Source organism: Opisthocomus hoazin, chromosome 11 (genome assembly GCF_030867145.1).
Source record: "Opisthocomus hoazin isolate bOpiHoa1 chromosome 11, bOpiHoa1.hap1, whole genome shotgun sequence".
Classification (NCBI taxonomy): domain Eukaryota; kingdom Metazoa; phylum Chordata; class Aves; order Opisthocomiformes; family Opisthocomidae; genus Opisthocomus; species Opisthocomus hoazin.
In genome coordinates, this window is record NC_134424.1 from 21681118 (window position 1) to 21694811 (window position 13694).

At 60.4% G+C, this 13694-nt stretch overlaps 2 protein-coding genes across 2 annotated transcripts; both read left to right on the top strand.

Annotated features, from left to right (window-relative positions):
* Positions 1-1810: 1810 nt before the first annotated feature.
* Positions 1811-5150, top strand: LOC142362723 (T-cell surface glycoprotein CD1a-like). The gene is made up of 4 exons (XM_075432791.1): positions 1811-1884; positions 4261-4542; positions 4647-4931; positions 5050-5150. The coding sequence occupies exons 1-4, from the start codon at positions 1866-1868 to the stop codon at positions 5148-5150; spliced, it is 687 nt and encodes a 228-aa protein (XP_075288906.1). The 5' UTR covers positions 1811-1865.
* A 3668-nt stretch (positions 5151-8818) lies between these two features.
* On the top strand, positions 8819-11818 carry LOC142362685 (T-cell surface glycoprotein CD1a-like). The gene is made up of 5 exons (XM_075432458.1): positions 8819-8854; positions 10779-11060; positions 11165-11449; positions 11601-11697; positions 11812-11818. The coding sequence occupies exons 2-5, from the start codon at positions 10799-10801 to the stop codon at positions 11816-11818; spliced, it is 651 nt and encodes a 216-aa protein (XP_075288573.1). The 5' UTR covers positions 8819-8854; positions 10779-10798.
* The last annotated feature ends 1876 nt before the right edge of the window (positions 11819-13694 follow it).

Below are 13694 nucleotides of genomic sequence, written 5' to 3' on the forward strand. Positions count from 1 at the left end.
GGAACTGGCTCTGCTGGACGCGGGCGCAGCTTCCAGCATCTTCTCACAGAAGCCACCCCTGCAGGCCTCCTGCTACTGAACCATTGCCATGCAGACCCAACACCTTCTGCCAGGGGTCTGCAGAGTAAACCCTTGGGGGTTAGCAGGGGAGGAGGCGAAGGCCACTCTGTGCCCGGCTCAGCCGGCATCTCCTCGGGTGTCAGGGTGCTGCCGCAGTCAGGATGGCTGACTCTGACTTCCTCCCCTCAATTCCCCTGGCACTCGCCCCAGCCCAGCCCTCTGCCACCCCACCGCATCCCCCGAGGGAACACACCCGACCGGGCCCTCCCCAAAACCTCAGCACCAGCACCATTGGCTACCGGGGCCGCCCCACGGCGCTGGCACTGCCAGGGCAGAGCAGCCTTGGGGAGCAGCGTGCGGCCACGGCTCCCACCGGCCCTTCCTCCTCCGGCGACACTCGCTCCTGCACACCTGCTGCTGGCACCATGCAGCCCCCTCGCCGCCTCCTCCTCCTCCTCCTCCTCCTCCTCCCCGGGACGTGGGCAGACCCAGAGGGTAAGTGGGAGCTCTGGCTCACCCCCACCTGCTTCCATCCCCATGCTGTGGGACCCCATCAAGGTGGCAGGCATGGGCATGGACAGCCCTCTGTCCCCATCACCGCAGCACCCAAGGTGCTCCATTGCTGCCCACCTACTTGGGGTTCCCTGCCCCACATCATCCTGCCCAGCCCACCAAGGGGTCCCCCCACCAAGCCTGGGGTGCTTGTGTGTCCCCAAAGACATTCTTGGGTGTCCCCAAAGACACCCTCCTTCTGCAGGGACCCCGTGGGCAGTGGGATTTCCCAGCCCCTCACAGCACAGCAGCCCCACACCAGGCTCCAACCCCCGGGGCAGGTCCTGGCCATCGCCCTCAGCCTGTGGGATGGCTTCTCTCGCAGCCAAAGGCTCCCTGGATCCTCTGCGTTTTGCCCCCCCGGGAAACACCGCTCGCAGGTTCCTCTGGCGGCTACGGCCAGCCTCCGCCTGCACCCCCCGCCTGGGTTCCCCGTTTCGGGCAGGCACTCACCGCGCCCGGGCCAGGGGGGCACGCGCTGCTCCGAACCAGGCTGCGCGCTGCCCCGCTGCCCGCCGGCGCCGCGTTCAGCGCTGCAGCGTCGAACTCGGCCTCCTGCCTCCCGCCGGGGCTCGGTCTCGAGCGCTGCCCGGGAGCCCCAAAACTGGGGTGAGATGACCCCAGTCCCCCCAGTCACTGCGCAGTACGGGTGCTCCTTGCCGGGGGAAGCATGGCTCCACACCAGCACTGATGTTCCCCCTGCCATCCCTTCCACACGGCTAAGAGAGGGCTCCCAGAAGGTCACACTGGGGTGGCGGATGGCTAAAGAGAGGCAATGAGAGGAGAGCAGGGGGAGGCTCGAGAGGCCATGGAAGGAAACTGCAAACTGAGCGAAACCAGGGGACTTCCCCGGCCCTGCCCATCTGCCACCTCTCGCCCTGCGGGTGCCCAGGGACACTGCAAGCCAGCCCTCCTCCCAGGGCTGCCACCAGCACTGGACCCCCCAGTCTGGCCGACCTGCTCCTTCATCCTCACGCACCCCAATGCCGTTTCCTCTCCCCCCTGTCCCCACAGGCTCTTGTAAACTCCACCTTTTCCGAACCATACTCTTCCACAACACCAGCTTTGTGGAGATCTCAGGCTGGGCAACCCTGGAGGACATCGTCTTTGCTATCAAGCAGAATGGCACCTCAAAACCCCTCTACCTGTACCCATGGGTGTACCCGGCCCTGCCTGCAGCAGAGTGGGAGAATCTGGAAAACCTCTTCAGGGTCTACGGGCACAACTTCGTCCAGTTCCTGTCTGGTGATGCCATGCTGCAGCAGACATCTTGTGAGTACCTCGCCCAAAGCAGGCAGCTGTAAGAAGGAGCTCAGAGCCACCTCCAACAGCTTTCCCAAACCGGGGCTGGCAGGAGGGCAGGGAATGGCCCTCATCCTGCACCAGCAAGACCCCCAAACCACCCTGTCCTGTGGAGAGGTCTCATGGGGCCATGCTGGTCTCCAGCGCAAACCTTGGCCATGTTTAGCTCCACTTACGACCTCACACTGACACCTCCCCCCTCACTGGTTTCCAGGCACCTCATATCCCACCAGAGAAGTCATCTGAGAAAGTGGAGTAGTAGGTCAAAAGGGCCTCTCCGCTCATGTCTGTGGAACTGGACACACGGAGCAAGCGCCTTGCCCCACACGCTGGTGCAGCACTGGTTAACCAAGGGCAGGGCACCAGGCAAAGTGCCACTGTCCTCCTACTCGCCTGCACCCAACGTCCTCTCACTCCCCCAAAGCAGTGCTTCCCTCTTTGCCATGGCTGCCAACACTGCTGTGGGCAGGGGCAGCTCGAGGACGACGAACTGCAGGGCTCAGGGCAGGTTACTCACCCGCAGAGTTTCCACCTGGTGTAAAGCAGAGATGGCATGGGGAAACAGAGTATAGAATAAAGAACAGAGAAAGTAGGATTTGCGAACATTCACCTGATACAGCTGGTCCTTACAACTTTGGTGTCCACCACTGGAAAGTCACTGTTCCCACAGTTGTGGTGCTCTGGCTCAGAGGACTGGGCAGCCCAAGGTCTATCGGTACTCTTAAAGTCTGAGACAAAAAAAAGCATTGAATGCCTCTGCTTATTCTTCATCCCTTCTAGTCAGGTGACCATCTTCAACAAGTATCGGTCAAGTGTTTTCTTTAGACCTCCTCTTGCTGTTAATGTACTTAAAAAAGCCTTTCTTGTTGCCTGACACACACTGGCCAGGTTCAACCCTAAATGAGCTTTGTCCTTCCATGTCTGCTCCCTGGGGAGAATGACTTGGGGTGCAGAGGGAAGAGGGAAAGGGCTGTGCCCTTTCTTTGTGGAAGAAAAGAAGGTTATCAGGAGTAGTCAGCATGGATTCACCAAGGGGAAATCATGCCTGACCAATCTGATAGCTTTCTACGATGACATGACTGGCTGGGTAGATGAAGGGAGAGCTGTGGATGTTATCTACCTTGACTTCAGCAAGGCTTTCGACACAGTCTCCCATGATATCCTCCTGGGGAAGCTGAGGAAGTGTGGGCTGGATGAGCGGTCGGTGAAGTGGATAGAGAACTGGCTGAATGGCAGAACTCAGAGGGTTGTCATCAGCGGCGCTGAGTCTAGTTGGAGGCTGGTGACAAGTGGTGTCCCTCAGGGGTCAGTACTGGGCCCAGTCTTGTTTAACTTCTTCATCAACAACCTGGATGAAGAGTTAGAATGTACCCTCAGCAAGTTTGCTGACGACACCAAACTGGGAGGTGTGGTAGATACACCAGAAGGCTGTGCTGCCATTCAGCGTGACCTGGATAGGCTGGAAAGCTGGGCAGAGAGGAACCTGATGAGGTTCAACAAGGGCAAGTGCAGGGTCCTGCACCTGGGGAGGAACAACCTCATGCACCAGTACAGGCTTGGGGTGGACCTGCTGGAGAGCAGCTCTGCGGAGAGGGACCTGGGTGTCCTGGTGGACGACAGGTTAACTATGAGCCAGCAGTGTGCCCTGGCTGCCAAGAAGGCCAATGGAATCCTGGGGTGCATCAAGAAGAGTGTGGCCAGCAGGACAAGGGAGGTTCTCCTTCCCCTCTACACTACCCTGGTGAGGCCTCATCTGGAGTACTGTGTCCAGTTCTCGGCTCCCCAGTTCAAGAAGGATGAAGAGCTACTGGAGAGAGTCCAGCGGAGGGCTACAAGGATGGTGAGGGGACTGGAGCATCTCCACTACGAGGAGAGGTTGAGGGAACTGGGCTTGTTCAGCCTGAAGAAGAGAAGGCTGCGAGGGGACCTTATAAATGCCTACAAATATCTGAAGGGTGGGTGTCAGGAGGATGGGGCCAAGCTCTTTTCAGTGGTGCCCAGTGACAGGACAAGGGGTAATGGGCACAAACTGAGGCACAGGAAGTTCCGTCTGAACATGAGGAGGAACTTCTTCTCTCTGAGGGTGACGGAGCCCTGGAACAGGCTGCCCAGGGAGGTTGTGGAGTCTCCTTCTCTGGAGATATTCAAGACCCGCCTGGACAAGGTCCTGTGCAGCCTGCTGTAGGTGACCCTGCTTCGGCGGGGAGGTTGGACTAGATGACCCACAGAGGTCCCTTCCAACCCCTACTATTCTGTGATACTATTCTGTGCCCAAAGAAGCGGGCGCCAGGCTCCAATTCTGGGCTCCAGCTCGACCTGCACTGGTGATGCCCACTGTCCCCCCAGACCCCTTTGTGTTCCAGTGCATGACTGGCTGCGACTTGTATCCCAATGGCTCCTACACCAGCTTCTACCGCCTTGGCTACAACACCCACGAGTTCCTCAGCTTTGACATGGACAACGTCCGCTGGAAGAGGCAGCAGGAGAGTGAGCTGGCGGTGCAAGTTGAGCAGCAGTTCAACACCTTCACTGTCTTCTCTGCGACCTTGCAGCACCTTCTCAACATCACCTGTATTGACCACTTGAAGAAATTCATTGAGTATGGGAGGGAAACTCTGGAGAGGCGAGGTGAGAGCACCCCAGCCACGACACAGCCACCCCAAAGCCCCCCACGCTGGGGCCAAGCGGTGCCCCACCAGCGCTCCCACCACCCCTTTGCTCTCGCCCCCCAGAGCCGCCCGTGGCCACGGTCTTCGCCCGCACGCCCGGCCCAGCCCAGCTGCTGCTGGTTTGCCACGTCACCGGCTTCTACCCGCGGCCCATCAGCGTGGCCTGGCTGCGGGATGGCCGGGAGGTGCCGCCGGGCCCGGGGCTGAACACCAGCGCCGTCCTGCCCAACGCCGACCTCACCTACCAGCTGCGCAGCGTCCTGGCCGTGGCCCCCCGCGACGGGCACAGCTACGCCTGCCGCGTGCGGCACCGCAGCCTGGGCACCCGCAGCCTCCTCGTCCCGTGGGGTGGGTGCCGTCCACGGGGACGGGGACGGGGTGTGGGCTGCGGGTTGATGCCCTGATCATGGCGGCTCCCGCCTGGTGCTGCCACGCTCATGGCCGCCCTCTTCTCTCCCTGACCCAGAAAACCACAGCGCAGCTCCAGGCGTCGGCATCGCCATCGCAGTGCTGCTCCTGGCAGCCGCAGCCTCTGCCGGGGGGGTTTGGTGGTGGAAGCGCAGGTGATGTCCCCCTCCCACCATCTTCCCTCAGGTTTACGGGCAGATGGGTCGGGCTAAGGGTCGCGACGGCAGCAGCTCTGTGGGGATGAGCTCTTTGGCCCCAAGAGCTGCTCACGGTGGCCTCCCCCCTTGCAGGAAACGTGATGAGGCCACATGAGAGAACCAGGAATTCCTCATGTGAGGCCTGGCTGCCTGCCCAGCAAGGAGCTCCCTCGCCGCCAGCTCTCCCCGCTTGCCTCGTGTCCCGTCCCTGACCCGTGGACACCAACAGGGCTTTGCTCTGGAAAACCACCGCATTAAATGGCTACAAACTTCCCCAGCTGCACGTGCCTCCTGTGGCTCTCACCCTCACGAAGTCCCCACCGGACACCCCCCAGCGCGCTGCAGAGACCCCACATTGTAGCCAGGAGGGCTCTCCTGGACACTGCCCAATCTCCCCTGGCATGTCAGGAGGAGCAGTTCCTCCACCAGCCTCTCCCGCATCTTGGCATGTCCGTGGCCACTGTCTGTCCCCCGCAGAAGGGCAGTGACACCCTGGGGCCAGACCAGCATGGGACCACAGAGTGGGATGGGGCATGCAGAGGCCACGAACCGGGGAGAGATGGAGGGTCTGGAGCTGTTTTGCTGGGGAGATGAGGGGAAGGGAAGACGTAAGGGACATCTCCAACCCTCTGACACGGGGAGGTCTTTTGGGCAGCTGTGAAGCCACTCCAGCTCCAGTGCTGATCTCACCCTCTGTCCAGGATGGTTCTGGGTCGGGATGTCCTTCACTCTTGACTCCTAACCCCACGCTTCTGCTCCTGCAACAGCTGGAGGGATGGGGGTCAGTCACCTTCCCAATATGCCCAAAAGCCACGGTGAGTCTCTGGAGGGGGGACGCTGTCTTGGAGTGACTTGCCCACAAGAAAGGTGGTGTGGTGGGTTGACCTTGGCTTGCTGCCAGGTACCCACCAAGCCGCTCTATCATGGCCCCTCCTCAACTGGACAAGGGAGAGAAAATACAACAAAAGGTTCACGGGTCAAGATAAGGACAGGCAGATCACTCCGCAATTATCATTACGGGCAAAACAGACTCACCTTGGGGAAATTAACTTAATTTACTGCCAGTCAAAATCCCAGTAGGAGAATGAGAAATAAGACCAAACCTAAAAACACCTTCCCCCAGCCTCTCCCTTCTTCCTGGGCTCAACTTCACTCTTGGCTTCTCTGCCTCCTCCTCCCACGTGGCACAGCGGGATGGGGAACGGGGATTGCCGTCAGTTTATTGTGCATTGTCTCTGTCGCTCCTTCCTCCTCACCCTTCGCCATCAGGGTGTCCCACCCACAGGAAACAGCCCTTCGTGAACTTCTCCAGCACAGGTCCTTCCCGTGGGCTGCAGTTCTCCACGAACCGCTCCAGCATGGGCACTTTTCACGAGGTGCTGTCCTTCAGGAACGGACTGCTCCAGCACGGGTCCCCTATGGGGTCGCAAGTCCTGCTGGAAGACCTGCTCCAGCACAGGATCTCAATGGGGTCACAGCCTCCCTCGGGCCTCCACCTGCTCTGACATGGGGTCCTCCATGGGCTGCAGGTAGATATCTGTTCCACTGTGGTCCTTCACCATGGGCTGCACAGGCACCATCTCTGCTCTGGTGCTTGGAGCATCTCCTTCTCCTGCTTCTTCACAAATTTAATGTCTCCATAGCTGTTTCGCTCACACATTCTCACTTCTCTCCCCAAGCTGTGTTTTTTACCCCTTCTGAAGTTTGTCATCACAGAGGCACTACCAACATTGCTGACTGAATCCGCCTTGGCCAGCGACAAGTCTGTCTTGGAGCTGGCTGGAACTGGCTCTGCTGGACGCGGGCGCAGCTTCCAGCATCTTCTCACAGAAGCCACCCCTGCAGGCCTCCTGCTACTGAACCATTGCCATGCAGACCCAACACCTTCTGCCAGGGGTCTGCAGAGTAAACCCTTGGGGGTTAGCAGGGGAGGAGGCGAAGGCCACTCTGTGCCCGGCTCAGCCGGCATCTCCTCGGGTGTCAGGGTGCTGCCGCAGTCAGGATGGCTGACTCTGACTTCCTCCCCTCAATTCCCCTGGCACTCGCCCCAGCCCAGCCCTCTGCCACCCCACCGCATCCCCCGAGGGAACACACCCGACCGGGCCCTCCCCAAAACCTCAGCACCAGCACCATTGGCTACCGGGGCCGCCCCACGGCGCTGGTACTGCCAGGGCAGAGCAGCCTTGGGGAGCAGCGTGCGGCCACGGCTCCCACCGGCCCTTCCTCCTCCGGCGACACTCGCTCCTGCACACCTGCTGCTGGCACCATGCAGCCCCCTCGCCGCCTCCTCCTCCTCCTCCTCCTCCTCCTCCCCGGGACGTGGGCAGACCCAGAGGGTAAGTGGGAGCTCTGGCTCACCCCCACCTGCTTCCATCCCCATGCTGTGGGACCCCATCAAGGTGGCAGGCATGGGCATGGACAGCCCTCTGTCCCCATCACCGCAGCACCCAAGGTGCTCCATTGCTGCCCACCTACTTGGGGTTCCCTGCCCCACATCATCCTGCCCAGCCCACCAAGGGGTCCCCCCACCAAGCCTGGGGTGCTTGTGTGTCCCCAAAGACATTCTTGGGTGTCCCCAAAGACACCCTCCTTCTGCAGGGACCCCGTGGGCAGTGGGATTTCCCAGCCCCTCACAGCACAGCAGCCCCACACCAGGCTCCAACCCCCGGGGCAGGTCCTGGCCATCGCCCTCAGCCTGTGGGATGGCTTCTCTCGCAGCCAAAGGCTCCCTGGATCCTCTGCGTTTTGCCCCCCCGGGAAACACCGCTCGCAGGTTCCTCTGGCGGCTACGGCCAGCCTCCGCCTGCACCCCCCGCCTGGGTTCCCCGTTTCGGGCAGGCACTCACCGCGCCCGGGCCAGGGGGGCACGCGCTGCTCCGAACCAGGCTGCGCGCTGCCCCGCTGCCCGCCGGCGCCGCGTTCAGCGCTGCAGCGTCGAACTCGGCCTCCTGCCTCCCGCCGGGGCTTGGTGTCGAGCGCTGCCCGGGAGCCCCGAAACCTGGGTGAGATGACCCCAGTCCCCCCAGTCGCTGCGCAGTACGGGTGCTCCTTGCCGGGGGAAGCATGGCCCCACACCAGCACTGATGTTCCCCCTGCCATCCCTTCCACACGGCTAAGAGAGGGCTCCCAGAAGGTCACACTGGGGTGGCGGATGGCTAAAGAGAGGAAATGAGAGGAGCGCAGGGGGAGGCTCGAGAGGCCATGGAAGGAAACTGCAAACTGAGCAAAACCAGGGGACTTCCCCGGCCCTGCCCATCTGCCACCTCTCGCCCTGCGGGTGCCCAGGGACACTGCAAGCCACCCCTCCTCCCAGGGCTGCCCACCAGCACTGGACCCCCCAGTCTGGCCGACCTGCTCCTTCATCCTCATGCACCCCAATGCCGTTTCCTCTCCCCCCTGTCCCCACAGGCTCTTGTAAACTCCACCTTTTCCAAACCATGTTCTTCCACAACACCAACTTTGTGGAGGTTTCAAGCTGGGCAACCCTGGAGGACATCATCTTTGCTACCCTGCAGAATGGCACCTCAAAAATCCTCTACCTGTACCCATGGGTGTACCCGGCCCTGCCTGCAGCTGAGTGGGAGAATCTGGAAAACCTCTTCAGGGTCTACGGGCACAATCTCGTCCTGTACCTGTCGGGTGATGCCACGCTGCACCTGACATCCTGTGAGTACCAGGTGCTCAGCACCACCTTGCCCAAAGCAGAGAGCTGTGAGAAGGAGCTCAGAACCACCTCCAACAGCTTTCCCAAACCAGGGCTGGCAGGAGGGCAGGGAATGGCCCTCATCCTGCACCAGCAAGACCCCCAAACCACCCTGTCCTGTGGAGAGGTCTCATGGGGCCATGCTGGTCCCCAGCGCAAACCTTGGCCACGTTTAGCTCCACTTACGCCCTCACACTGACCCCCTCATTGGTCTCCAGACACCTCATATCCCACCAGAGAAGTCATCTGAGAAAGTGGAGTAGCAGGTCAAAAGGGCCTCTCCGCTCATGTCCGTGGAACTGGACACACGGAACAAGCGCCTTGCCCCACACGCTGGTGCAGCACTGCTTAACCAAGGGCAGGGCACCAGGCAAAGTGCCACCGTCCTCCTACTCGCCTGCACCCAACGTCCTATCACTCCCCCAAAGCAGTGCTTCCCTCTTTGCCATGGCTGCCAACACTGCTGTGGGCAGGGGCAGCTCGAGGACGACGAACTGCAGGGCTCAGGGCAGGTTACTCACCCGCAGAGTTTCCACCTGGTGTAAAGCAGAGCGGAGGCCCGAGGAGATAGAATATAGAATACAGAACAGAGAATGTAGACCAGAATAGCTTAGTTCAGTTGGAAGGGACCTACACCCATCTAGTCCGACTGCCTGACCACTTCATGGTTGACCAAAAGTTAAAGCAAATTGTGAAGGGCATTGTCCAAACGCCTCTTAAACACTGAGAGGCTTGGGGCATCGACCACCTCTGTAAAGAAAAGTTGCCTAATGTCAAGTGTGAACCTGCCCTGCAGCAGCTTTGAACCACTCGCACACATCTTGTCACTGGATGCCAAGGAGAGGAGCTCGGCACCTCCCTCGCCACGTCCCCTCCTGGGGAAGCTGCAGAGAACAGTGAGGTCACCCCTCAGCCCCTTCTTCTCCAAACCAGAAGAACCCAGAGCCCTCAGCCGCTCCCCAGACGCCGTGCCTGCCAGCGCTGCCACCAGCTTTGCTGCTCTCCTCTGGACACGTTCCAGTGCCCTCACACCCTGCTCGAACAGTGGGGCCCAGAACTGCACATGGTACTCAGGGTGAGGCCGCACCAGCGCTGAATACAGCGGGATGACCACCGCTTTTGACTGGTTGGTCTTGCCCCAGGATTGGGTTTGGCCCCTTGGCTGCCAGGGCACGCTGCTGGCTCCCGCTGAGCCTGCTGCCAACCAGCCCCCCCCAGATCCCTTTCTGCAGGGCTGCTCTCCAGCCGCTCCCCTCCCAGCTTGTACTTATGTCCTGTCCCAGGTGCAAAATCTCGTGTTTGTTCTTGTTCAATTTTGTGCTGTTGATGACTGCCCAATGCTCCAGTCTATCTAGATCCCTCTGCAAGGCCTCTTGTCCCTCAAGAGAGTCAACTGCACCTCCCAGTTCTGTATCAGCAGCAAACTTGTTAATGGTGCATTCGACTCCTGCATCCGGATCATTGATTAAAATATTGAACAGCATTGGCCTTAGGATCGAGCCCTGCGAAACACCATGGTGACCGGTCACCAGCCAGATGTAGCCCCATTCACTGCAGCCCTCCGAGCCCTGCCGCCCAGCCAGTTCTTCACCCAGCAAACCATGAACCCGCTTACCACACAGCTGGACAGCTTGTCTGGAGGGAAGCTGTGAGAGACAGTATCAAAAGCTTTACTAAAATCCAGAAAATCTACATCCACGTCTTTCTCTTCACTCACTAGGTGGTTTCAACCCTAACTGAGCTTTGTCCTTCCATGTCTGCTCTCTGGGGAGAATGACGTGGGGTGCAGAGGGAAGAGGGAAAGGGCTGTGCCCAAAGAAGCGGGCGCCAGGCTGCAATTCTGGGCTCCAGCTCGACCTGCACTGGTGATGCCCACTGTCCCCCCAGACCCCTTTGTGTTCCAGTGCATGACTGGCTGCGACTTGTATCCCAATGGCTCCTACACCAGCTTCTACCGCCTTGGCTACAACGCCCACGACTTCCTCAGCTTTGACGTGGGCAACAGCCGCTGGGAGAGGCAGCAGGAGAGTGAGCTGGCGGTGCAAGTTGAGGAGCAGTTCAACACCTTCACTGGCCTCTCTGAGACGCTGCAGCACCTTCTCAATATCACCTGTGTTGACCACATGAAGAAATTCATCGAGTATGGGAGGGCAACTCTGGAGAGACAAGGTGAGAGAACCCCAGCCACAGCACAGCCACCCCAAAGCCCCCCACGCTGGGGCCAAGCGGTGCCCCACCAGCTCTCCCACCACCCCTTTGCTCTCGCCCCCCAGAGCCGCCCGTGGCCACGGTCTTCGCCCGCAAGCTCGGCCCAGCCCAGCTGCTGCTGGTTTGCCACGTCACCGGCTTCTACCCGCGGCCCATCAGCGTGGCCTGGCTGCGGGATGGCCGGGAGGTGCCGCCGGGCCCGGGGCTGAACACCAGCGCCGTCCTGCCCAACGCCGACCTCACCTACCAGCTGCGCAGCGTCCTGGCCGTGGCCCCCCGCGACGGGCACAGCTACGCCTGCCGCGTGCGGCACCGCAGCCTGGGCACCCGCAGCCTCCTCGTCCCGTGGGGTGGGTGCCGCCTGCGGGGACGGGGACGGGGCGCGGGCTGCGGGTTGGTGTCCCTGCCCCCATGCGGGTGCCCGGAGGATGGTGGGTCAGACTCCAAGGGCAGCTCTGGCCATGGCCTCTTGTGCGCCTGCAACTCCTCTCTCTCCTCCAGACAGCTCCAGGGCAGGGCTCGCTGTCGGCATCACCATCGTGATACTGCTGGCCGTAGCTGCAGCCCTCGCCGCGGCCATCTGGCACTACAGGCGCAGGTGAGGTCTCGTCCTCGCCCAGCGGCACCGGGCCGTTGGCCATGGCGGGTGGGACCTGGCCGGCCAGCGCTGCCTGCGCTTGTGCAGCCTCCCGCACCTCCTCGTCTCCCGCAGGAACTGAGAGCGTGGAACACAGCACACCAGGGATGCCCCGGGGCCACCCCAGACCCCTACATCTCCCTGATAATAAACAAATAATTAACACCACCAAGAGTGTGGAAACTCCATGCCTGACACCCACAAGCACGTCCAGAAGAGCCCTCCAACACCAACCAGGTGTCCCTGTCCCCAGCCCCTAGTCCTGGGTGGCACCGGGCTCCCCGCAAAGCAGCAGGACTCAGCCAGTGCCAGCGCAGTCTGGGGCAGTGATGCGGCAGGGCGAGGGGGGACGTTCTTTCCTCCACCCACTCTCCTGGGGGCACGTCAGCACCTCCGCACCAGCTTCCGGGTCCCTGGGACCAGGCGATGGTGACAAAGATGCAGGGGGCCAGCCCACGGCCAAGAGGCATCCCCCCTGCTCCGGGGGCAGAAAGGGTGCCTGGGCCACCCGCACGGCTCCCGGTGTCAGGGTGCTGAAGCGGCCATGGGGGACCCCACCTGCAGCCGGCGTTGTGGCCTTGCTCCCGCCCAAGTCCCCCCAGCACTCGTGGCCACATTTGCATTTCAGCGAAGCCACCAAGGCGAAGGGCTCCGGAGTGGACATCCGCGCCGGGGAACCCTTTCCCACAGCGGCAGTATCGTGCAGTCAAAAGCGCAGGGAGGGAGAAGGCACCCCATCCCCCCCTCCCCCTCAGAGCAGGCAGGAGTCGGCTGCTAACGAGCGGGCAGCTCTGACTCAGCGGTGGCAGGGTCAGCGGTGACGGAGACGTGACCCTCCTGAGTACAAGGGCAAACCCTAGGGAGCGCGAGCGACCAGGAGCGCGGCGAACAGGGCAGGCAAACAGGGTGTGGAGCCCTCAGCACAAGAAGGACATGGAACTGTTGGAGCGGGTCTAAAGGAGGGCTACAGAAATGATCCGAGGGCTGGAGCACCTCTCCTGTGAGGACAGGCTGAGAGAGTTGGGCTTGTTCAGCCTGGAGAAGAGAAGGCTGCGGGGAGACCTGATCGCAGCCTTTCAGTACTTAAAGGGAGCCTATAGGAAAGATGGGGACAATCTTTTTAGTAGAGACAACAGTGACAGGACGAGGGGTAATGGTTTTAAACTAAAACAGGGTAGGTTTAGGCTGGATATAAGGAAGAAATTCTTTACAATGAGGGTGGTGAAACACTGGAACGGGTTGCCCAGAGAGGTAGTGGAGGCCCCATCCCTGGAAACTTTCAAGACCAGGTTGGACAGGGCTCTGAGCAACCTGATCTAGTTAGCGGTGTCCCTGCTCGCTGCGGGGGGGTTGGACTAATGACCTCTAGGGGTCCCTTCCGACCCAAAACTTTCTATGATTCTATGATTCTATGATTCTATGAATTAATAGAAAATGCAAAGGAGCAGAGGGGTAGTCAGACTGTGTCTTCTGCCTCAGAACCCGCGAAGCACTGCACTTGCATACCATCCACCAAGGCAGCTCAGGGGTCCACTTGTCTGGATTTGCCCATGCCATGGTAAATCACAGCAAGCCCTCTAATTATTTGAGGAGACAATGTATGAGCCCTGAGTATCTGTAGTCTTTTCTCCCCCCTTGCCTCAGTGCTGTGCCACTACCAACCATCTACACAAAGCATCACGATTAAACCAGCTTTGTGGAGAACCCTTCCTCAGTCCCTGTGACCCCTCTTGCATGGGGTTATGTGCAGGGGAGGTTTGTCCGCTGGGAACCGTTCAGCTGGATGCACTGGTTTGTCTGTCCTCTAGTGCCCAATAAAACATGCTGGGGAGATTGGTCTGTTGTAGCTGCCAGCTGACATTCAGGGGTTTGGCTTTTTGAAAATGATTCCCACATTTGGCCTCAGCAGCTTCTACAACGGGACCAGTATGGCTTGCTTCTTTAATATGGACCCTATG

Bases quoted from the DNA above. Each gene is read 5' to 3' on its own strand.
- LOC142362723 (XM_075432791.1), top strand. The intron at 4,543-4,646 runs GTGAGAGCACCC...CTCGCCCCCCAG, and splicing joins GGAAACTCTGGAGAGGCGAG to AGCCGCCCGTGGCCACGGTC. The intron at 4,932-5,049 runs GTGGGTGCCGTC...TCCCTGACCCAG, and splicing joins CAGCCTCCTCGTCCCGTGGG to AAAACCACAGCGCAGCTCCA.
- LOC142362685 (XM_075432458.1), top strand. From the start codon at position 10,799: ATGACTGGCTGCGACTTGTATCCCAATGGCTCCTACACCAGCTTCTAC. The intron at 11,061-11,164 runs GTGAGAGAACCC...CTCGCCCCCCAG, and splicing joins GGCAACTCTGGAGAGACAAG to AGCCGCCCGTGGCCACGGTC. The intron at 11,450-11,600 runs GTGGGTGCCGCC...TCTCTCCTCCAG, and splicing joins CAGCCTCCTCGTCCCGTGGG to ACAGCTCCAGGGCAGGGCTC.